General features: G+C 39.9%; 1 protein-coding gene across 2 annotated transcripts in view; it reads left to right on the top strand.

Annotated features, from left to right (window-relative positions):
* DOCK4 (dedicator of cytokinesis 4) overlaps positions 1–25,632 on the top strand; it is a 405,358-nt gene extending 379,726 nt beyond the window's left edge. For both annotated transcript variants that reach the window (XM_019543391.1, XM_019543390.1), the window contains 12 exons: positions 511–597; positions 4,445–4,621; positions 7,837–7,920; positions 10,141–10,260; positions 11,172–11,293; positions 11,572–11,692; positions 12,721–12,802; positions 13,022–13,131; positions 17,380–17,452; positions 20,599–20,712; positions 21,714–21,775; positions 24,241–25,632. In XM_019543391.1, the coding sequence (XP_019398936.1) occupies positions 511–597; positions 4,445–4,621; positions 7,837–7,920; positions 10,141–10,260; positions 11,172–11,293; positions 11,572–11,692; positions 12,721–12,802; positions 13,022–13,131; positions 17,380–17,452; positions 20,599–20,712; positions 21,714–21,775; positions 24,241–24,666 (1,578 nt within the window). In that variant the 3' untranslated portion in view covers positions 24,667–25,632. The remainder of the gene's footprint in view (positions 1–510; positions 598–4,444; positions 4,622–7,836; positions 7,921–10,140; positions 10,261–11,171; positions 11,294–11,571; positions 11,693–12,720; positions 12,803–13,021; positions 13,132–17,379; positions 17,453–20,598; positions 20,713–21,713; positions 21,776–24,240) is intronic.
* Positions 25,633–25,711: the final 79 nt, after the last annotated feature.

Here is a 25,711-nt window from a genome sequence, read left to right as displayed (position 1 = left end):
GCTAGCACAGGTTATGCCTTGTCCTTTCCTATCCTTAAGGAAGTAGGGAACTCTTGAAGTGACAGCTGGTTTCTTGATTTATGTATATTTAGTATAAGGATTATGTAATGCACTACAGAAACCTCAATTTGTGTCAGTTGATGTCAGAATAAGGGTCTGTAAGTATTTTATCAAGTCTACACTGTAGTAAAATGAGCATGCAAATAGATTATATTTTATGTTGAGAGACTTTTAGTCGCTAAACACAAATTTCCCCTCCTGCTTTCCCTTCAGAAAGGCAAGATCAGCAAAAGCTAATCATTAGAGTTAGTTCTGAAAGGTAAAGGAGAAAATTATATATCATACGCTTTTGGTCATCACATAAATTAAAAAATCCAGAAACAAAATAGATGCCTGTGAAAGAGTGAATGAACAAGGGGAAAATGAAGATGACAAAAGTACAATGCAACAATAGTGGTCCAGGTATCACCAAAAATAATGGAGAAAATAATTTGTGTTTGTATCTTGTAGAGCCTGTGGGTAGAGAGGACCACACTGATCTTAGTGCAGAGTTTGCCTGGGATATCTCGTTGGTTTGAAGTCGAAAAACGTGAAGTAGTAAGTATGAAGATATCTGTTAGTAGCCTTATTATTCTGAGTCCATTTTGGGTACTGTTGAGAGGCAATTTAGTTTCTTTATAGTATGGTATGTATGTTATCTAATGAATCAGATTTAGGGATTTTGTAAGGAACAACCTGCCTTGTCAGATGCATTGTCATAGAATCTGACAAAGTAGGCTGTTGCCTATGAAAGCTCACGTCTCTCCAAACTAGTTACTCTCTAAGGCTGCTTGTACATGTCAGCGCTAAATTGAAACAGTGGGTTTGTAATTACAACGATTAAAAACCCACCATTTTAATTTAGGGGCTTCCATCAATGTTATGGGGAGGGGCCCCATCCTTTTTTTCAGTGGGGAGGGAAGCACTCAGCCCGATCCAACTATTCTCTGAGCCCGAGCTGGGGCAGCATCCAGCCAGCTGGCAGCCCACCTGGGTGACCCCAGGGGGCGCCACCACCACAGAAGGAAGGACCAGGCCCTCTGCAGCTCAGGGGCCACTCAGCCCACCGGCAGCTCACCCCCCCAGAAGTGGGAGATGCAGACAGGCTCTACAAAAAAAGGGGACAAAGGATCGGGCCCCTCACTGCTTCTGCCTTCAGCAGCCCGCCTCTCCTGCAGTCGTGGGGCGGCTGTCAAAGACTGCAAGGTTAGAAATAGCAACCTTGCAAAATAAACTACATATGGATGTGATTTAGTTTGCAATGTAACAAACTCATTTAAATCGTAAATACCCCCGCATGTATACAGCATGCCACAATTAAACTGCAAAAGCGGCCAATTTTTGTCACATGTACAAGCACCCTAAGGTACCACCCTGCCCTATGTTCTGCCTGATTTCAGACGAACCCACCTAACTACAGTAAAAGCTTTGTTATTTGGCATGAGTGGGGTGCCAGTTATCTAAAAATTTTGGTTACCTAAGGCAGCAGGGGTTTTTGGTGGGGTGGGGGGAGGGGCGAGAGGGTGGTGGTGGCTGCACACAGAGTGGCAGCAGCACAGGGTGGTAGGTGGCCGCCGCTGCATGCAATCTGCCCCCCCACCCCACCTCACCCCACTCTGCTGGCCAGAAATTCTCATTAATAGAGTTACTAAAATGCTGATTAACACAGCTTTTACTGTATTTCTTGGGCATTGCTAGCAACAGGAATGCATGTGAGTGTGTTCTTTGTCTTTAGTTCAGCTAGTTAAATGATTTACAAACTCTCGTACCTTTTCTGGTTTACGTAAATGACTTACTTGTTAAGCCCTAAATCCAATATTAATATCAATTTAAGTCATTCAACAGAAAAAAACAATGAAGAAAAAAAGTCATATATAATGCAATATAGTGAAAAGTGACATTTAACTTGTCTAAGTGAAATCCTATTCACTTTGCTCTAATCCCTGAAAAGCTGTTAATGCATCTCCTTTTACAAGAGTCTGAGACATTAGACTAAGTCACAAAACAAAAAAGAAGAAATCCACGCACTTTTTGTGTTAAAGATTTTTTTAAGGACTTGAACAGGATAGAGATAACTAAATCTTGGTTAGATGTCTTTCAGATAAAGTAGAACCTGCTTTTTAATTTTCAGCAAACCATTTTATTAAATCCTGGCAAGAGCTAAAGTTAGGTATTTAGAATTTCTATGGCCGATACAGCTTTCAGCCTATTTGAAAGGTAATGTTTTCCAGAGTGCTAGTGCTGTAATGTGTTTCACGTGGGTGGATTTCTGCGTCCACAGGGAGCCCTGTTACAGTTATCAGGTCTCTGCATGGGCCCACAGGTCTACCTACACAAAGATAATTGTAAGAGTGGGTTCTAAATCAGCAGCCCATTCCTGATGGTTCCTAGTTTTATGCTATTCAACTCATCTAAACTTCAGGGGACAAGTCTCTAATACTTTCAATATGTATTTTGAAAAGTAATCTTTCAACTTAAAGCTCTCTAATTATTTTGGCAAGCTTTGAGGCCAGGAGTTTAGTGCACACAAATTTCCATTAGTGCCAAAGAAGACAGCCAGATGATGATAGGGTTAGAAGGAACCTCAGGGGGCCATCTAGTCAAGCCCCCTGCTCAAGTCAGGATTGTACCTGACTAAACCGTCCCAGTCAAGTGCCTATCTAACCTGTTATTAAAAAAACTCCAAGGATGGAAATTTCACAGCCTCTTTGGGCAGCTTGTTCCAATGCTGAACCACCCCCACAGTGAGAAATGTTTTCCTAATTACCAACCTAAATGTCCCATGCTGTAATATAGAACTGTTACTCCTTGTCCTATCCCCTACAGCCACAGAAAGTCTCCTTTCTCCATTATAACCACTTTTTAGGTACTTGGAGACTTATGAGATCTTTTCTCAGCCTTATCTTCTCTATGCTAAAAAGTTGTAGTTCTTTCAGCCTATCTGCATAAGTCATGTTTCCATGGCCTGCAGTCATTTTTGGTGCTCTCTCCTGGGCTCTTTCCAATGTGTCACATCTTTCTTGAAGTGTGGGCCCAGAACTGGGCACAGAATACTCCAGATAAGGTCTCACCAGTGCAGAATAGACCAAGAGAATCGCCTCCCTTTATTTGCAAGTAATGTTTTTGTTAATACAGCCCAGTATGCTGTTGGCCCTCCTTTGCAACAAGAGAATACTATTAGGTTATATTCAGCTTCTAGATCCCTAAATCCTTTTCTGGAATACTGCAACCTAGCCAGCCCTTCCTCAGCCTAGCTAACCCTTCCTCAGTCAGTATTTGTGCATGTGATTCTTCCATCCCAAGTGCAAGACTTTGCACTTGTCCATATTGAATTTCATTTGGACCATTTCTCTAGTTTCTCCAGTTCTTGTTAAGCTTGATGATTAGGGACCTACCTGAATCACAGCAGAAGTTTGTGGTGTAGTGGCACCTTTAATTTTGCTATTGTTGCTACATGTCCCCCCTCCCCCTCATTGTAATTCCTTAGCTTACTAGTAGTATCCCATACTAGTGCATAAATAGTACCCATTAAGTACAGGACCACTTCTGTACAACACATTTCCTTTTTTAAAGTCTGTTCACTCCATGTGAATGTAATAGTAACAAAATACATGTTTTTCATCCTTCTGGTTTAGTCTCTATAGAAAAAAGCTACCTGTTTTAATATATCCATGGTAACATACAGGTTTGTGTAAGCTCTGAGAAATTCTGTCAACTGATTCCTACAGATTTTGCTGCTCCAGCTGTCACAATTTCTCCAATCAATTTAACGTTGGCCAATGCTTACATGAAAAATGTCTCCATAAGATAGCAGAAGAGCCTCGTTTAAGGCACTAGTGACACTATTACAGAGTCAGCTTTTGTGTACAGTTACATGCTGCACTTTCTCCTATGCTTGGAACAGAACACAACTGTGTTATCTTGTATAACCCTGTATGGTAACTTTTAACAAACAATACAAGTCGAGTCTGTACTACACATTTCCTAGCTCTCAGATATGTCAGCCTGTTCCTTCAAACCTTTATGCAGTATGTGCTATTTCCAGCCAGTAAAATTCCCCTGACCTTTTTTTGGTCAGGAAGATTTTGATCATTCCATTCCTGATGCTGCGTGCCTTAGCCTTCCTCCATTTCATTGAGCACTGAACGGTTTCAGTATTTTGAAGCATTTGCTCTGCAATTCTGTAGAATAGATAATGAATTGTTGGTGCATTTTTGTCCCTGTTTGTGTGCCTGAAATCCTACTGATTATGACCTCATATTTCACAAATGCAGCCCAGGTTTGTAAAACATTTCCACAAAGACTCACTGGAATTTATTGAATAGCCTTGGTTATTATCTAGCATTCAACAATTTGAGAATTAAGCATGTTTTGGTGTTGTCCTCCTACCCCTGACCCGCCACAGGTGGAAATGAGTCCTCTTGAGAATGCTATTGAAGTGCTGGAAAATAAGAACCAGCAGCTGAGAACACTGATTAGTCAGTGTCAGACTCGACAGATGCAGAATATTAACCCACTCACAATGTGTCTGAATGGGGTCATAGATGCAGCAGTTAATGGTGGTGTTGCTAGGTACCAAGAGGTAAGCAGTATATTTTAATGGCTATATTTAACAATCCATTGTACTGTTGTTGGGTTTGTTTTTTTATGTAGTTGTATTGTATTGCTTTCAGTCTCTACCTCTTGCTCTGTATCTATTGTATGCAGTGGGTATAAATAGTTCTAACTATACTATAGGATACTTAACTACACACAATTACTTATATTTAATACATATCAGAAATGACATTACATTTCTATGGCTTTTTATACTTTATATTTTACTGTACATAGCCCTATATTGCTCTTATAGTAATAAGTGGATCCAAGTTTTATCAGTTAAGTGAATTTTTCCATGAAACATTAAACCACCACATTAAAGATTAGTTTCAGTTTTATCATGTTTTCCTACATTACTTCAGTTCCTTTTCAAGTCAAGAGGTAGAGTTGTGGCCAGCTTCCTATTTCTCCTTTTGTGCTAATGTTCCACCTATAACTTAAGCTGGCCATAAGTCTTAGTAAGAGTTTATCTTGAGGCAGCTTTTTGTTTTGTTTCATTTGGGGTTTTTTGCCTCCAAGTCTTTCAAGAAAGCAGTGCTTCTCTTGGAAATGGTACCTGCAATGGAAAAGTATTCTCTCTTTCACTTGTAGCCTTAATGTTCTCTACTTAGATGTAGTTTTTGATCATTGCCATCCTTGAATCACTATCATGAGATGCTGGAAAGTTATCTCTGGACAGTGTGTTGTGGTGTTTTGAAACTGCATAAAAGAGCGCCAAGAGTGTGCTTCCAGCCCTGATTTTTGCTTATGCTATTTCCCTTGAAGCCTTCTGAGCTGGTTAGAGTTATGTTAGGATTCCCCTTCCATAGTGGGCAAAAGTTGAATGTCACACTGCCAACTTGCTTCATAGGTGAAAGGCAGTTTGAAGATGCAACACTCAGGCAACCATGTGAGATCTTTGATGGCTGGAACTAAAACAAAATGCAAGAAAATAAATTACACATTCTTAAGGGCTGCCACTATTCCAGAATCAGAGTATGATTAAGTTAACTAAAAGCTACAACCTGTTCTTCCTTTTATTTCTCTCCTAAGCTGTAGTTTGCTTCCTCCTCTGGAATCATAGCTTTTTCTTCCTTCTTTTAGTTCCTTTCTCCTCACAATACATATGCCTTGAGTGGGTAAATTAAAACATGAGTATATGAAACAAATTTGCTACCCTTAAGGGAGGGAGAAGGCTTGATTTGTTATATTTTTCTTTTCTTTGTGCAGCTCACTCATGTTTAGTACCAGTCTGTTTTCTTACTGTATTGTTCTTGCTTGTTTTCTCTCCTTCACCTTTTTCCCCAAGGCCCTGTTCCTCAATTGCTTTCCTTTCCCATCTCTTTCCGTTAACTTTATTCTTCCCTTCTCGATAGTGCCCAACACTCAGTGTGTCTTTTTCTTGCCCTGGCTTGTCATATGCTCCAGAGTAAACTAAAACTGAAAGCACAAGCTTTTCACTGGGCACAATCCTCCCTCTTGCAGCCTTATAGATGTGGAGAAGGAAAGACAAGACCCAGAGAACACATTTTTCAGCCAAGCGGCCTCTTCTTGAAACTTAGTTGGGTTTGATTTTGGGTTTTGTTTTCCTAGAGATCCAACAAACACCTACTTCCCATTATTTATGCTTCTTTCTGATACCTGCACATGCCTTCACTGATCCTTCACTGGTTCCAGTACAGTAAAAGAGGAGAGGACACATAGCAATCAAGAAAATAAATAGTTATGATGCACTATGAACCAATGTGCTAAAAAGAAAATGTTATACTGACTCCATTTGAGCACTATCTGAAAGTGCATGCAAAGTTGGGATATCACCTGCTTGATACTGAAAAAACAATACTGAAGGGAACTCATTCTTCCTTAATACTCCAAGTGCTATATATATATATTTTTTCCAACAAAAATATGTCAGGGCTTCTTTTTTGCTATGTAAGAACTCTAACTTGTATATGTCTACTGATTAGCAGTAAAAGAAAGGACAAGTAATAAGGGCTTCTGTCATTGGATCAGGGTTTTGTCATTTTCCTGGAGTGGGTTTCCTCCTGTTTCTTGGCTGACAGTTGCCTAAGGGTGTAATTTTTGGAGTGAATCAGACTAGGTGATAGATTTTCTTCCAATTTTACAAGCAATGAAGTACGGGAATTAATTTAACAGTAAAGCGTGCATGTACTAGCTTTCGCATGGATGGAAAACCTTGCAGGTGTTGTCTGAGGGAAGCACCAACCAAAGACAGTAAAGAGAAATGCAGAATTAAGGCACCCCAGCCTTTCAGAGTTCTGCTTTACTGAAGAAACATCATGGGCACCTAACAATGTGTTCAGAGGGGCTTTACACTTCATATCCAATGTAAAGGGGTGGGAAACCTCCCCTAAAGAAGGCAGTTAGGGATTCCCCTGACACAGCTGAAAATCCAGTATGGGAGATAATTCATGATGTGAAAGGAGTGAGACAGGAACAAGAGGGAAGTGCTGCACCTTGGCAATCCATAGTAGGATGAATGGCTCCTAAGAGGCTAGCAGAACATTTTCAGGATGATGTCAGGAGAGGACAGCTGTTTATAACCCACAGCCACACTCAAGTGTATCAAATGTTGCGAAGAGACATGTGAGGATTTAGCCAAAGAGAATAGTTCCTGAAAACAGATGTGTGAAGCTTTCTTTTAAAGAGAAACTTACACTTACTTGTTAACATTAAGTTTGCAACAGGATGCTGTTACCTCCTTACAAGTTCTCACACAGCTGTTCAGAGCACGGTGTTCGTTCTATCCTTTGTGGTCCTTGTATATCTTTTACATCCAGCATAAGGGAGGATACTCTTCCTTGTAAGCCATGCAAGTGAAGATTAATCTTTTATAGTCATCAGCATTCAGTGGTCCTGAGTGTATTTCAGCTCTAATGATTATGTTCTGTTTACTTAAATTCTCTCCTGAGTTTCATATGAAATGCAGCCCTTGTCCTGACTGTTGTCTTTTTTCATACTATGAATAGCTGCAAGTTATTTGAGTGTGGTTTGCAGAGCTGTTTATTCATAAAGGGGTCCTCAGATGTGAAAGTCACTATATAGCTGTAATATTATATTATTCTGTACTGTAACTATATTATTCTGTGGAAGGAGTTAGGCTTTTGTTTTGAGCAAAGATGCCTTCAAACTATTGTAAACATGATGGACTTTCAGCAAACTTGCCATGACCTTGTGGTGTGATTATATTCTGTTCAGGCATTCTTTGTGAAGGACTATGTCTTGAACCACCCAGAGGATGGTGAGAAGATCACACGCTTGAGAGACCTGATGCTTGAGCAGGTAGAGTGGAAAAAAGGCCAAGCAGATGGCCTGCTGCCTATTCTAGCTGAAATTGATATGTGCTCAGATAAAAGATGAAATCACAGTGTTTAGCTGCTCAGTGGCCCTCAGCATTTGCTGCATTAGCTTTCAGATGGCCTGCAATTCCCTGCACCATAAACATTTTTCCAACTTTTAGTTAATGTAATCCCTTGAATTCTTTGCCCCCTTTTTACTCTCTCTCATCTCATAGAAATTGAACATTAAATAAGAGGGAGAACTTTCTTCTAATAGAAAATATTTGTTGTGAATATTCATTTAATTCGTAGATTGTACTACAATGGAGTGACGCTCCCATGACTAAAAAACCAAATGTAGCAAGAGTGCTTGGTATATTATGTTATGAAAGATGCTTTTAAAATATTTGCCTGTGTGGGAACTTAGAAATGACATGTGATATAAGAACTTCAGATTGCCCTTTGATCTTTATACTATTTTCACTCTATTTAGTTGTTTGGATTCTTTACAGTAGAATTTGCTAGTCATGCTAATTAAAGTGGTGTAAATTACCTCATTTGTAATGGATTTAAAAGAAGAGAGATGTGTCTGGAAATGTCTTTCTAGTATTGTGTTTACTGAAAATGACTCTTTTTTTTGGTGTTGTATTTTCCCTTATTTAGCCAATAAAATAATTCTAGGCATTTGGTATGGTGGTGAGCCAAATAAGCTTGACTTCATATATTAGAACTGTTCAAAAAATTTTAACTAAACATTTTTTCTCACTAGAGAACATAGCTAAGATCTGAATTCAGTAAATTAAAAGTTTCTGTTTCAGTTTACTCCCCCATTACACCAACCCAGCCATACAGAGAGATTGTGATACATCGTGGAAGATGTAGTTCTGTTAGAGAGTGGGTCCACAACAGTGATTCTCAACCAGGTTGCTGTGTATACTGTTAAGTATGTAAATATCTAGGCAGGATTCGCATGATAAACCAGTTTTTCTTAGGAATCCAATGTCCAAAACAGTCCATCCAACAGTCCATTTTGAGGTTTTTTCCAAGAAAAGAATTGCTCTGATAGTCTTCCATCATCAAAAAATGAGTGAAAGCTAAGAGACAGCATATTCTGAGGGGTGCTGTGAATCTACCAAAGGGTGCCATGAGTTTGATACGGATGAGAACTACTGGTCTAGAGGGGCATGAAAAATTCAATGCTACAGCTCCCATGAGCCACCACAAAAGCTGAGGCAGAAGCAGAGATTTATGTCATTCTGTCCTGAAATAACCCATATTTTGTTTTTTAGTAAGCAAACCCAATCCAGGTGTTCCAGTCTGAGAATGCTATATTGAATGCTTCAACTAAAATTCTCAAACTGAAATGCTTTGACATTTTATTGCAATTTTTTTCTGAGCTTTTGTTTCCATGCAAAGTTTTAAAAATTCAACTTTTTATCCCAGTTTCAAATGAAGGCAGATGTTGAATGAGTAATTATTAGGTCATCTTGCATACTTATTGTGCCAAATCCTCATAAGGTGCAAGTTGGGTGGGTCCATTGTTTTTGGTTATTTCCATAGAGCTGTATTGATTTAGATCTGCTGAAGGATCTTATCTGTTTTGGTTTCAATTTTAAAGTTATCATTAATCCTTGGAATTTGAAAAGACCTAATGATTATCGAGCATATCATTTTGAATTCCAAAAGCTAACTAATTAAAATCTCGAATGATTTATCAGAGAGCAAGAAATAAAGTATTCAGCAAGAACAAGAGAGCCCCAGTTTTACTCATATTGAAGTCAGTGGTGCTGTGCTGATGTATGCATTCAGTATATCGGCTAGATGTTATCTAAAGATCTTGTAGCCTAATGTAATTGCATTATTTTACATTTAATTGTATTTGTCTTATTGCTTAATTAAGCCAATATAGCAAATCTATTGGAGAAAACTTGAGCAAGATAACAAATTAAGTATTCTATAAAGTCAGATCTAGACCACACAATGAAAATACACATCTTAACAAATAAATACATATAAGCTAAATACTTGTGAAAACCAAATAGCACAAAGATGATTTGACTAGATGCATGTGTTTGGCTGTAATTTATTAAGATCCTTGATTCAAATAGGTGCTTTTTCATAAATTGTGTTTGTTTGTTTTTTATTAATTGGATTATAGTATAAGGGAAATTAAAAATTAAAACAAATCCTTTTTTTCCCTTCCTTCTCTCCTAAATTTATGAAGGCCCAGATTCTAGAATTTGGCTTAGCTGTGCATGAGAAGTTTGTGCCTCAAGATATGAGACCTTTACACAAAAAGCTAGTGGAACAATTCGTCGTGATGAAATTAAGTTTGGGAATACAGGTACGTGAGCAGAAGCATAGATAAGCTATAGGACTCAGCTGCAGCATGTGAACATGGTTGTTAATTTTACTAAGCAACAAAGAGCGACATCTTTTGGTTATTTGGCTGAATTACATTTTTGTAGCACTTAATAATTTCAGAGTGAAGAAAAACTTTTATCTAACTTGCAGTGTAGCCTAGAAAAAAAAACTTGAATCTTACTTCATTAAAGAACAAGTTAAACATCAATGAAGAAAATTTATTTTAGTTCCTGAAGGTATGGACAGATGTACATTTTAGCCACTTGAAAAGAAGTTGCTCCTTCTCAGGAGCTCTCTCAAGTTATTACAATGCAACTATTCTATCTGCATAATTTTATATGGTAGCTAAATTGCCCTAACTCTGACCTGAAAGAAACTGGGTTAAAGTTAGAGCTGTGGTACTATATGTTTGTTGCTACAATGTGGGGGGCCAAACTTTTTGACAGGTGTCACAAGTTAGCCCTGCACCTTCCCCAAGTCCCAGTCAGATCCCCTTTCCCTACCTAATCTTTTGCTCCCTTCTCTGGGCTTCCCATCTGATCTGCTTTGCTTTCTGCTCCTGGTTTATCTGCTGCAGTGCTGCCTGTCCCCTCCCCTGTCTGCTCTTTGCCATATGCAGAGGCTTCTTGTGCCATTTATGGCATGTGAACCACAGGTTGGCCACCCCTGTGCTACGGGATCATGAAGATGTTTCAGTTGCATTGTAACAGCTTGTATCAATACCCTTTAATATCAATGCAGTTACATCTGTCTATACCCTTAGTAGTAGTAATGTATCAGATTCAAAATTAAAAGGCACTGCTAGTTAGTACTATGAAAAATAATCTTCCAAAATATTTGATGGTGCTTTGTTTATTCAAACAAATATTTTCTTTTTCAATACTTACCTAGGAGTTTTCTGCATGTGTTCAAGCAAGTCCTGTTCACTTCCCTAATGGCAGTCCACGGGTATGTAGAAATTCAGCGCCTCCTTCTATGAGCCCAGAGGGTGCCAGGGTAATTCCTAGACGCAGGTAAGTCAGAATTTAAATTAGCAGAAATATCCATCATTTTCTTTAGTCTTATTCAAATGGTACTTATCATACATGTATACTTTTTGATATCATCAATCTATCATTTGTTATCCTCCATAGATGGTAAAATATCAGTGTGATAAATTACCCAAATTTGATTTATGAGATAAATGAGGAGTGGGGATTTTATTTTGTCTGGATACTGTATTAACATTTGATAAATTGCCATTTGGAATAGGAATTAACTAATCAATATTGCTTTCTTGTTCCTCAAACAGTCCATTAAGTTACCCAGCTGTCAACAGGTATTCATCTTCATCACTGTCATCACAAGCTTCTGCTGAAGTCAGCAATATTACTGGGCAGTCAGAAAGCTCTGATGAAGTTTTTAACATGCAGGTATCTTTCCTATACTAAATTCAATCTAGCTTGTTGTGAGTTTTCTTATAAAAAGCAATTAGGTGTTATTGACTACTATTTTCTTCTCTTGTTTTAAGAATTGTGAATGAAATTACTCCCTAGTCTAGAGGTGGTCAACCTCCAGTCCACTGGCCAGATCCAGCCTGTGGAGCAATAGCATCCAGCCCATGGGGATCTCCTACAAGTGCAGGAACTCTGGTGGCAGGCAGAGCAGTGGCAGCTTTAATTGTTACTCCCCTGTGGCCAAATTTCCAGACTGATGGGGAGCTCTGTAGGCCAGATAATGTGGGCCTTTGTGCTAGGCTGGGCCAGTGTGCGTGGTGGCTCTGAAACCAGATCCAGGGACATAGGGTTGAGCTGGTGTGTGGCATGGGGCAGGGCCAGTTTTTACTACCAGACCAACCCCATGCCACTCATCTGACCCATGATCCATAAGGTTGGGTACCACTGGCCTGGTTGAACTTGGAGAAATAAATGCATGTGGCAAAATCAGTATTAAAACTGATGCACTGTAACACAGACCCATCACTTTTATCTAATCAAACTTTTCTGTACAGTTGCTACTAACAATATGGCAAGTATAAAATAAAGTAAATGGTATCAGTATCACTCAGCCGTTTATTGATTGGAGGCACTGCAAAATTAATCTAACAAATTACAACTCTACTTTTGGCAAAGGGTATGCATTAAGATCTGGGAAGAGGAACAAATTATAACAAGTTAACAGGAGAGGGAGACGCTTAATATGTATCATTTATTTTAGCTATCAATTCCTATCCCACAGTAAGTGGAAATTAAACTGCAGTAATTTAGCCCTGTTTCATTCAGAGCCCAGTTTAACTTTTGTTTACTGCAAAATAGGGACAGATACGGAAAATAGTTATTGCAAAACAGTTGATACATGGTAAATATATTCTTTCCTTCCATTTTTAACTGTCTGTCTGACTGTATCCTTACTGAAATGCAAACTGTTCTATTTTACAACTCTGTGCATGATCTATTTCCAGCCTAGTCCATCTACCTCAAGCTTGAGCTCTACTCATTCTGCTTCACCTAACGTGACCAGCTCTGCTCCATCCAGTGCTAGAGGTTAGTGCTCATTTACTATGAGCTAAATGGCTCAAATCATTACATGCATGCCACAAAGGTGACATGGAATGCAAATGACTGTTTTAAGTAGGTGTTTTTTTGGGAGGACAGATTAAGTACAATAGAAGCTCTTCTCTCTCCTGATCTTGGCCCATAGAATTGCAGTGTCATAATTTAACTGTATATTAACTTACTCTTTTGGGTTGTTTTCTATTCCAGCCTCTCCTCTGTTGTCTGACAAACATAAACACTCCCGAGAAAACTCTTGCCTGTCCCCAAGAGAGAGACCATGCAGTGCCATCTATCCTACTCCTTTAGAACCTTCGCAGGTATGCAGCTGCCCAGCTGGCCTGTTACCACGAGCTTTTCAGATTGTAATAATGAGTTTGTTTAACTTATTCGGCAAAAGTGATTATTTTTAAAACACATAAGAGGAAATTGGTTGAGAGAACCTGGTAATGTCCAGAGGTTTCATATAAGAAAAATAATGACCTAACTTCCTCTATAGTCTGCTTGCTATCATTAATATTAGTAGGCATGCATTAATCTCATTTGGCAAGAATACAATAGGCCAGATCCTATTTACCATATTTCTGTATATATTTTGTGTTCTAGGTCATATTAGCCAAAGTTGTTCCAAATCATATCAATTGAGCAGAACTCGGTCATTCCAAAAACCATATCAATTGAGCAGACAGAACTCAATCATTCTAAACACCATGTACAGCATTACAACTGGCAACCATCCTCTATCCCAGACCTGTCACCCTGGGACTTCATATAGTGCCAAATGCATTGGTAGGCATCCTGTGTGCAGACCCAAGCCCAGAGGTCTTGGGATTCAGGTGCCCCCAGATACTACAGGCAAGCATCCTCCATCACAGACTTTTTAATCTGGGCTTCCGATACTTCCTATACTCAATCTTAGCCCACAAGAGGTCAAGTTAATTGGCTTGAAGTCACCATGGCTTGAAATGCTGTGGACTTGCTGGTGCCCATATTTTGGGTTGGGCCCCAGCAGAGTCAATAGCATTTCAAGCCATCATGACTCCACAGATCAGCATTGCTTCCAGTGTGTGTGGGTACTCCAAATACTACCCCCACCCACAAAAGACCCAGGTACTAATTACCACACACACACACATGACTGGAACCAGGTGTTTGTGGGATCCTCCAAAATATTATAGACATTTGAGGCACAGGGCGACCTGGTCTGGCTCTACCTCATTGGGGAATGGAGCCATACTAATTATGTGCGATTGGCTGAAAGAGTGGGTGACAAAGGGATTCTAAATGAAGTGTTTGGACCCTGTTTGATGATGTAAGGCTGCTGAGAGAATAGGAATCACTGGAAATGGGAAAGAAAGGCACAGCTTAGTTGGGGGAGTGAATAGGAAGTTTCAATGTAGTCATTGTAGTAGCTCACCATGACTTGAAAAAGAGTCGGTGCTGAGAGGGATTGCATGCAATGGACATTGCCATATACGTTATTCAGGTGGGCTGCACTCAGCAAGAGTAGTATTTTTGACACCAAGGGGAGGCTGTCAGGGCCAGCTCTGGCAGTGTAGGTCCTAGCCTGGATGCTCCTGGGGGAGCATCTGCCCCCACCTCTTTTTTTAAGGGCCATACCTGTGACTGATATTGTGGAAGTTAGGAAGGAAGGAAAATGGAGGGGAAACATGTTTTTATAGCAGCTGTTGTCCATCTTGAGCTTTCCTTTACCTTTATCTAAAATATTTTGCTCTAAGCATTGTCAGAAACAAGATACATAATGAAACCAGTTCATTTTGGCAATTCCTACTTTTCTGTGCCATTTCAAAGAGGAATATGAAGTAGGGAAGACAGTATTTCTGGCATGGGGGTGGAGAGAGAGGCAGAAAGAGAAAATATGTTCTTACTTGAAAATTTTATTATATTTTAATTCTAAGTAGGAAAATGCCCATCATTTGTCTGTGAGTTATGGAGACTTGCAGAGTAAGTTTGATATGCCAGCTATTGTTGATTCCTTATTGATTTCAATCTTTCCATTCATTGGGCACATTCAAGTGCTTTTCTCTTGATATCTTTGTACTTCTGATTCATGCCACCTCCACAACACAGTTCACAACACGTACTAGAGATAAGCACTTTGGCAGCAAGCTCCTTGGCTCTGGCAAAATGCATCCATTCTGACTCTTGCCAGAAATTCTCCTTCTAACAACCAGATTGCTCGGTAGCTCTGATTTCCTTTAATTTAAAATGGCTTGCTACTTCCTTTTTAGTTTTATTTTTATCTTTTTTCCTCTGTCTTCCCTCTCCACTATCAGATGAGTTCTTGAAGAAAAATATTCTTCTATGTAAATATTCTCCTTAATGCTATTTAAGTTCTTGCACGTCACCTATCATCATGATACCTAAGTGTATCCTAAATTTAAACTTAGGCATGATTAAAAGCAATTCTCAGGGACCGTTTCAATTGATTCTGCATGTTGCTCTCTAAATGATAAAGCAGCCAGAGCCCCATAGAATGAAGACTAGTAGATGTTCTTTATGTAAAGTGGCTTTATTCATCCACATACAAAGAAAGAACTGTGCCATTTTTTTTTTGCTCTCAGCTTGCAATTTCTTCCATTGCCAAGTGGAATGAGGCCATCATTCCCCATTGAACCAGAGATTTGTTACAGGAAAGTATGAGGAGCAAGCACATATACTCAGTCTCCACTCGCCCAGAGACTTGCCCATTACCTTTCTCATTCAGAATAATGTTTCAAACTAAAGAAGGCCAACCATTCCCTCTGTCTCATCCTTCAATGGACAGATCTAGTAAAAGAAGCAAAATATCCTTCTTAAAACAACCAGAATGGGTAATATTCCAAAGACACTATCTGATTCTCTATCATCAGAGTAGGATTAAAAAGCCATATTCAGTGCTGAGACATTACAAAGATTAAACCATTACTGTCCTTCAAGAAACATCATTAGCTCTTAATAAAAATTAGATGCTGACATTATTACTAGTCCTTGCTGCTTTATCCTAACACTTTGGAACTCAGAAGCTTGGTCAGAATATTCATGCTATGGTAATCAGGGAGGGTTGTCCCCCCTCACTCTATTTGCTTGTAACCAAATGAAAGTAACTTTTGCTACTGTCTTTTAATGAGGAAAACAGGAAGTAGTCAGGAGTGTACTTGTGTATGCTTCAAAACCAAATCCAATCCTGCCAAGGCACTGCATACCTCATTTGAACAAGAGATGAGGACTGAGTAGTACCCAGGCCAAAAAAGTATTAGACCAAGTCATCTGACTTAAATTATTTCTCAGGATTATATCTGTATGTCTGCATCTGGTTGGCTCCCTTTCAGGGTTTGCTTCTTGGTCTCTGGCTAAGCCTGGTTTTTCTAGTTTACACTTTATATGCAGAATATGAATTCCTATTGTTGTTAAGGGTTGAGAGCTCTCCTGAGTGTTTGCTATTTATTCTTATTCCCCTTTTGTAATTTAAGGGGGAGTTCTTTGCTCCTTGTTAATTATTCCATGATTACACTCATTCTAAATAACATGTGTTTCATTGTTTCAGTTCCTCCCCCTTCCTTCACATTTCCTGTTTTTCTTTCTTGGTCCCTACCTGTGGTTTCAATTGTTTTTTTGACACCTGCACATTTTTTCCTTCAGAAAGGAAACTAGACTTTGCGTATTGCCTAGTACAGAGCAGCAGACTCTGAAGGAGATGTAAGAAAAAAATTTTTGCTTGAGTGGTTTTCATTAATTGCTTTGTCTTTCTTTTAAATCCCATAACATTACTTCCTCTCTGCTCTTATTTTCCTCTAAAATTAGAACTAAATTATTGGTGAAATTAGCTGCTCATTTGATTTACCTGTATTATTTAATGTCAAAAGGGGGTCCAGAAAGATCTGCTAGTTTTGCTAATAGACACAGTGTTTGGAGCTTAGAACAAATTCATATTGGTCCTTTGATCTCTAGTAGAAATTAATAATCAGGAAGGAGGAAATTGGAAGGTATAAATACAGTTTTCACTAGCAATAAAGATAAGGAACTCAGATCTCAGACAGAAATAGGAAATCCTCTACCAAGGATATAGCAGTGCCATAGGCATCAACATATATTGGTATCTAAAATGAGATCCTTGCAAACAGGCCTCTGCACTCACTCAGCATCCCACTGAAGTAAATCCATATAAACTTCACTTGAGAATTGATATTTAAGTTACAGTTTTAATGAAGTGGAAAACTGCTTTACATACAGATGAAACTTAATAAATCACTGTCTCAAATTCTTTGGGTATATGCTGTCTTCAAAGAAAGAGGGTTTAATCTCTGTTTCTACACATTTCAAAAACATTGCATGTTCTCTTGTGTCTTTTACCCTATATGCCTCTAAATTAGTCCTTTTTAATAGATAAAAGTATAAATCTACTATGTTTGTAAATGTAAATTCGGATCATGTTGGTTTTCAAGATCAACTTCCTTCTTTAAATCATTTAACTAGGTGTTTTTGTGCAAAGCTAATTAAATTGTCTTTAAAAGGTCCATTCAGCTATCATTATAGCTACCCAAAAATGCACTCTTCTGAATTTCTAGAGAATGCTGTTTAACCATATTGGAGACGGTGCTTTGCCACGAAGTGATCCTAGCCTCTCTGTCCCTGAGAAGGGTGAGTAGAAATCCTACGCTGTAGCCAATTTTGGAATCCAAAAGAGACTGTTAAAGTGTCCTTTCATTATAGAATGGCACTCCTCCTGAAGTGAACAATAATTTCTAACTCTCGCACAGTACTTCTCATCCATCGAACTCAAAGCACTTCCCAAAGAAAGAATAGTGACCATGTGATCTGGGCCTTGCATTCAGAAGGGCCTGGGACATAGCAGGGAGACAGAGTAAGTGCTGGAACAGCAGATGGCAATGCATTGCTGCTGGCTCTGTCTGCTAGGATGGCCTCTTGCTGGCTGGATTGATTCACTTGAAAGAATGGTTAAAGGCTCAGGAGTGGGGAGAATATAAACATTTTTGGGGGGACCTTAGAGTCTGGAGGGGTTCATAAAGACTTTGTCTTGGGGTGGGAAAACCCTGAAGTTTGGTACCTCCTGACCCTCTTTGACCAAACATAATCCATCCCATTTATAAGTAATGTTTATAAATGGTATAAATTGGAAGTAAATCTTCACTAGTTTGAGTAAATAAAAAACATCCGTTACTAGACATTTTCAGTTATAACATTTTAAGTAGCATGTTCTTTAATGTTGGCATAATCACAGAGCAATAAGCTTTATACTGAAATCACTCTGGAATCCATAGAGACATGCCAAATGGCTTTAAGAAAAACAGATTTATGATAGCTTTCATTTCAGAAAGAAACATTCTTACAAGAACTGGCCAGGAAAGAAAAGTTCTATCCTGCAACACATTTTGAATGTTTCAAATATTCCATATATGAAAGAAATCTCAAAAGTTCACAGTTTTTCACAGGACTGAGAAATCGGCAATATTTTAGTTCAGAAGCACTGAAACATTCCTACAGGCCTGGATAGAAGAACAGTTTCCCCTTAAGACAGAGCTCCATCAGTTTATGCATACAATTCTCTGTGATAGCAATAAAAGATCCAGGATGACTTCTTGTTCCCAGGAAAAATGTTCTATAAAATGTTATATTCAGTGAGCCAGGCCCCTTCCAGTCATACATTTCTCTTCTGGAGTAAAGTTGTTCACTTACCATAAATGGGTCCTTTTTCTTTTCTGTAGGCAGTGTCTTATATGATATATCTTCTTCAGCAAATATGATCAGAAAACAGGATTTTATTTTCTTTGAGAAATGTTGTGCCAAGCTGTGAGCATAGTTCTGTGAAAGGGAAACTAACTGCCAAGGTTGATACATGCTGCATCTGTACATGATACTAACATAAAGCAATAAACTTTGGTGCTGATTGAGCTGGAGTAAACTGCTCCCAGGTACAGTGTGTACACATGTGCCTAGTACAGCAGCAATTTGAGCTGGGGCAGAGCAGAGCTGGGCTGGCAAGGGAAATGGGTGTCAGCCCCAGGCTCTGAGTGGCAACATCATGCAGCAGAGGGGCTGGCTGGGGCATGAGGGTGCTGACCCCATGTAGCCATGTGGCTAGGTGACAGGCAGGAATCTGGCCTCTGCCTGGTCACTGTCTACATGTGCATTTCTGTGCAGGAAGTGACCCTGCTGTAAGATAGTAAGTACTGTCCCTGATGGCACTATCTTATAGTGGAGTTAATTAGTTTACCGTGCCCTAACACGAGCACCTATGTAGATGGTGAGCCTTTACAGTGGGGATTATTTGTCTACTCTACAGTAAAGCACGCATTTAGATGCACCCACTAGAAATAAGACTGGTCCTTTCTTTTTTTGTGGGGGGCGGCAGGGATGGGGGGAGCAACGACACATGAACCTCATAACAGCCACCTGTAATAACTTATACTGCTGCCCCTGCTCAGGAATTGAGTTCCCCTCATTTGTATATTGGTTCCATGTTACGTACTTTCCTTGGGCTGGGACTCTGTGATGCTTGTTTGTACAGAGCCTAGCGTGCTGGGGTGCTGATCCTTCGGGAGCGTTTACACCCACCTTTGCATCCTGCTGTAATAGAAATAGTCACAACAGTAGTACTGCACTCAGCCTTTCATCCTCTCCTTGTAAAAGGATGTGGGGTTCATGCATCTCTGTCTCCTGCTTACTTGTGAGTTACAGAGCAGGCAAGCAATGAGGAAATCAGTAAATTACGTACTCCCAATATCTCAGAAAATCTTTGAAGTTGTTGACAGATGGGTCAGCTGGAAAAAAAAGTTCTACAGTTTTCCACTTCTGCCTTTCTGGAGATAGTTGATCTTTCATTGTTGAGGGGAGGGGGGCGCAGAGCAGCAAGGGGAGGGGAAGGGCAGTCTTAAAAAAAATGGAATTGGAATTATCTTTTGGTCCTGTCAGTGCTGCCTGACAAGTGCAGACAGTATGACAGTATGAGCCATCATCTGAGAGAATATTCCCCGCTCTTCAGTTCAGGTAAAGCCGTAGAAGTTGGGGGAAATGACACTGATAAATACCAAACATCCAAGTTTCACAAGTCAGAAGTGCCAAAAGAGTGAATTTTAATTATGACCTTTGTGCCAAGGCTCTACAACGTAAGAGCCTAGGTTTTCCAAGCTCCACTGCAGAAATGTTTGTTTTTTTTCTTTTTCTGTTTTAAAATGTCCATCTCTTCTCTTCTTCACTTGTTTGCTTTTTTGTCTCTGTTCAGCTCTCTGTTTTAGGACATGCAGGGCAGCAGCAGAAGAGTCAAAGGGTTTTTTTGAGGGGTATTGACTAAAATTTTATTCAGTTTCTTTCTTTCAATCTTTCTACAGGAAATGCAATTCAGGGAAACTGCCTGTGGAATAGCCTGTTTCATTCTGCCTAGAATTCTTTAAACAGGAGCCCACTGCAAAGGGAAAATGACTCCATTTGTGGGAGGCTGCTCTGTTTCTCTGTATTGGGATCTGTGTGCAACACACCAGAGTGCTATTTCAGCTGCTGTTGCTGCTGATGGTTCAAATTGCTGTACAATCTCAAACTGACCTGGAGGCCAAATGCATACATCAGGCAGGCCAGGAATCTGATATGCATGATTGAAGTGCTTTTTTGAAATGCTGCTGTAATCATTAGAGCTTCTCAGGCATGCTGTTTTATCGTTTAACATTTTCCATCTGCGTATTAGTAGCTTTTATGGATGTAGGAAAGGTTGGTGAGGCTGAACCAGAGCTAGAACTGTTGGTCTTTGTCTCAGTTTCGTCATTCCCTTCCAGCTGTAAACACTACCCCCAGCAGCTGGAGCCTGGATAGTGGGAAAGAAGCTAGAAATACATCAGAAAGTGCAAAGCTGATATCTCCTCCTGTGCCACCAAGACCCACACAGACTGGTAAGCCTATCAACATTTTCAGGCCAGTACAAAATGATTTTACTGGAGGATTTTGATTCTCTCTACCATAATTAACACTTAAGTGTTTGGGCAGGTTAATTTATCTTTTGATTATGAGGACTGTAGAACTGCAGTTACTTTCACCTTATTAACAATCTCTCCTCTGTAACATTCCTGTTCCAATATCCTGCTTTTTCATTTAATAACTTATTACTTCACACTGTTCATGTTGACACTGGAAGAGATGACTGAGTTTAGTCTTTTGATCTTATGATTGGACATTACCAACCACAAATGTTCATTAATAATAAAAATCTTATTGGCAGCATCATTTTAGCAACTAAGTACATATATAAGTTTAATTTCTTTAACCAATTTACTGTTCAGAAAAGTATTTTGTCCTTTTAAAGGCGTTACAGATATAATTGTTTTTAGTGGTTGAAGATATTTTTCATTCAGCCTTTAAGCTTCACAGCATGTCATCTATCTCTGATATAAGTACACTTTGTTATATGCTTTTGCTTATTTAATACATATTTCAGAATATTTTTCTTATAAGAAAAAACATAGTGAGGGGAAGAAAGCATGATAAGGATTTTTTTAAAATCATATTGCCAGTTGGCTTACAACAATGTAGAAATCATCAAGGGAAATGGCTGCATAAATATAGCATACTGTATCTGTTCTGTTTTAAGATAACCTTCACTTAACTTTGAGAAAAACAAAACAAAATATTCACTCAGCCTTTAAGCAGAGTACAGGGATGGGTATAGGAAGAGGTACTGAGCAGCAAAAATAGGATCCCCTCTTTTCCATTTATAGCTTTCCTGATGAGCTCCTTTTCTGTCAATATTTCTGTAAAACCTGTAAACTTGCTGGTGATTTTACTTGTGTCTGGTGGCATTTTTGTAATAATGTTGACGTCCATCTTTCATGAAGGTAGTACCCTAAAATCTGTCAGGTTTCTGTGAAACTGAATTACAATCTTTTTAACTTCACAGCTTCACCAGCAAGACATATAGCCTCAGTTTCCCCTTCTCCTGTTGGCAGATCTCCAATGAAGGTATTGACCCATCCCATGGGGCTGTATGACATGATGTATGATTTTTTGTTAATATTGGTGGTTTTTCATGTGTATAGTTTTCTAAGCTTCAAAGCTTCAAAGTCATGTGCATTTCCCCAACATATTCAGGTCAGGGGTTGTGCCATGTGATCACAATCTTTCCTACATCCCCCTCTAGATGAGATTTACCCACAATACCCATTGTGTCCATGACTGGAATCTACAGAGTAGTAATAGAAGCAGGTATTTTTCCCTTATCTAAAGATATATGCCAGGATTCACATCCCTGGAAAATAAGAATAGTGAGAGATGTGCTGAAAGAAAAATGACATAAGATAGCACCACTGCAGACTCTGCGCCTGGGAGTAAAAGCTTCGTGGGCTAAGAGCAGAATCTTTGAGAGTCATCCTCAGTGCCTAGAGGAAGTTTGCCTTTAATGCAACATTGAAGACATGGCTTGAAGATGGTATTGTGGGCTTCATTACATCCTTTCAAAGGTTAGAAGTTTGGAATTGCTCTCTACACCTAATGTGCACATTGAAGGTGAAAAATCTGGAAGCTGCTGGACTTGCAGGCTTTCATGAGGGTACATCAGAAAAAAAGTTCACCCTATTTCAGCATCTGCTGCCATTTATCTCAGTGAGACAGCTAGCACCTCCCTTGAGGAGCCAGAATTCTGTATTGGGGTGCACCAATAGAGATTTCGGGGGCTGATACCAATCCAATTTCTGATATAGCTGAGTGCAGCTAGTAAGTCTGGTGTGGTGGGAGGGGAAGGAAGGGCTGTGTGGGACAGATCAAGTCATCTGTGATAAGGGAGGGAGTGGGGCTGGGGTAGGTACTGCCCAGCTGGGGCGGGACAGGGTATGGGACAGAGCTGTGGCTTGTCCAGGGGACGTGGGGAGTGGGGGGCTCTCACTGATGCAGGCACCCCAGGAGGGCATGAGGGGGGCGTATGCCCTGGATCCTATGTGGGGCGTGAGCAGGGCAGGCTGCAGCTGTGGGAGGAGGCTGGCACTGGGGTGGTGCTGGGCAGGCAGTGGCGGCATTGCAAGGGACTATGGGGGGGGCTGCAGCCACCCCAAAAATCGCTGTAGGAGCCCCATAGCCTCCCCCATGCAGAACTGGGGGCACACCCCCACCCCTATGCCTTCCCAAATGAGGGGCAGGAACAGCAGTGGGTGCTGCTGGATGAGTGGACGAGCTGCCGAACAAACTGCACGCAGCAGTGGGAGCTGCCCCCGCTTCTTTCCTGTGCCCCCCCAGCTGAGCTACCCCTCCCCCCCTGCCCTGGCTGGGCAGCACCTGCCCCAGCCCCAGCCCCAGCCCCAGCCCCACACCCTCCTCACCGCAGGGGCCTTGATCTGCTCCCCCACACTCCTCCCCTTCCGTCACAGCAGACTTACCAGCTGCACGCAGCTCTCCATGTTGCTGGCTGTGCTCCTCACTGTCTATGTGCTGCACTGCAGCTGCGTGCTTGCATGGACCATTTACTGGCCACTTCAGGCCAATTTCTGACAGACAATTTTCTTATACTGGTGCCGATCCAATATCGGACCAGCGTATTGGTGCACCTCCACTCTGTAACCATGACTTAAGGAGTTCATAGTGGCATACAACTGCCATTAGAAAGCCTGCCTTGAACTCTGTTCCAGTACTTTTGCTCTTGAAAAGCAAATTTAATTAAGAGCTGATTGAGTTATGCCAGCCTTGTGCTAAGTAGCTGGAGGTCCTGACTGAAAATCCTAGTGGACAGTATCTTTATGTGGAAGCCAAAACTCAAACGGTGTAGCTTTTGAGTAAACAGTGTTTTTAGACTAACTTGAATGTATTTTCTAACTTGAATGTATTTTCAATCTTGAAAGTCATGTGGATTTTCCAAACATAAGATTTTAAGTAGCATCATTGCACAGCTGCAAAATTTTTAAAGCCACCTGTACTGTTAATGGTATCTGGTAATATGAATTGATGGTCCTTCCTGATAAAATAAGGTATCTCAATTGAAGTCTATTCTTATTTGCACAGCTACACAGCTATAATTTCTTAGATATAAACTTACAAATGAGTTCATAAAAAAGGACATTAGCTATAAGACTGCTTCATGGGCGCATGAGTCATCATTAACAATGGTGGGAGCGTTTTGGGAAGCAATCGCAATCACAGATTGAAATAAACTGTGAAACTGTGTTGTAAATACCATGTTTTAGCAGTAGAGGGCACAGTCCTACTGTTTGCACACCATGCTATTATTATATAGTCCACTGACAGAACTAAGAAAGCTTTTTCCTTTTGTTTCTTTCCCCCGCCCCCGACTTTTTTAACCTTCCAGGTAGCATACAGCAGTATAACTTACTTGCACTAAAATGTATTGCTGATGTTAGCATAATTTGTATAGTCAATGGAAAAAAAAAATATATTCTCTTATTCTTCACCATGAATCTTTTGTGTTTCCTTTTCTTAAACAGGGTTCTGTGCAGTCATTTACCCCATCTCCAGTGGAATATCATTCCTCTGGGCTAACCTCTAATTCCCCGGTCTTGTCAGGAAGTTACAGCAGTGGAATCTCTTCACTTAGCCGATGTAGCACTTCTGAAACTTCAGGCTTTGAAAGTCAAAGCAGTGAACAAGCCGTAACTGTTCCCAACTACAGTGTTTCTGAGGAGCCAGTACGAAAAGAAAGTAAAACTCCCCCACCTTACAGCGTCTACGAGCGAACTTTGAAACGTCCTGTTCCGCTACCTCACAGCCTCTCCATCCCTGCCCCTTCGGACCCACCAGCCCTGCCACCCAAACCACAGCTGGTGCGGCCCAGCAATCTGGAAAACAGCAGCAGGAGGACTGAACAGGTTCCTCGTCCCAGGCCTCTTCCTCGGAAAGTGTCTCAGTTATAAGTCCCTTTTATATTTACTTGCAAGGAATTCTTTAAGGTTTACGAAATAATATTAAAAAAAAGGCAAAATACATTTAGTGTAGGCACTTTAATGTTTTACCTGCATTTTCTTTTAAGTAATTTAAAAAAAAATGCTTATTAATATTATGTTGCACATTATTAAATGAAATTACTAATCTAGATTGCCTGATATTATAGGAAGCATGAGTGAGATAATTTCATTAATTTCAGGGTGGTTAATATTGATACATACCTTTCTTGTACCTTATGTTCATCCTCATAAAAATAATTGCACCTAAAACCCCAGAAGTACTCATTTGAGCTAGTTGTAGGCTTCATACAAAAAAGCAAGACACATACTGACAGAGCTAAGTAGTAGAAATGAGTGCATACTTCCTAGTAAAAGAGTTTGTATGGTAGGGCTCCTGCAAGTAGGTTGGAGACTGTTCCCTTCTTGTACAATCAGGTTGGGAAATGCAAATAGTTATGGTGAAGAAAGGTAAATATACAATGGAAATTTCACTGCTGTGAAAAAGTTGTAAGGATGTAGTTTGGAGTTGAGTTCTGGGAAACAACATTTTTATTACTTTCCAAGATTGACAAATATCTACATTTCATTTAATGTAAAACACCTTTCTGGTCATTGATTTTTGCTAAACTTTATTAGTACTGTTTTCGTAGCTTATCTGCTGTTTCTGGTGCATTTCTTTCTTTTTGCGGTGTGATTTACTTTTTGCTCTTCCAGTTGGTCAGTACACACGATCCCAGTAACAATTACTTTTGACTTGAAAGTTCTCTGTCCCAAAAGAACAAACATCCCAGAATCTTATACAGGCACATTTATAAGGATACAAGAATCAGTGCTAGCTAGTATCAACATGAATCAGTAAGTGAACAAACGTAATGAGTATAAATTGCTGGTTATATATCAGTAATTTTTTAAAAGCTGAATTGCAGTGGGCATTAACTCACAATTCTGCACAAATTAGTTAAAATTCTAACAGCTCTTTAGATATTTTTATACCAGTGCAGGTGGTTGGGGGGGG

Source organism: Crocodylus porosus, unplaced genomic scaffold (assembly GCF_001723895.1).
Source record: "Crocodylus porosus isolate Cpor-Errol unplaced genomic scaffold, CroPor_comp1, whole genome shotgun sequence".
Lineage (NCBI taxonomy): Eukaryota > Metazoa > Chordata > Crocodylia > Crocodylidae > Crocodylus > Crocodylus porosus.
Note: the sequence above shows the minus strand (reverse complement) of the source record. Positions and strands in the feature narration are given on the sequence as shown.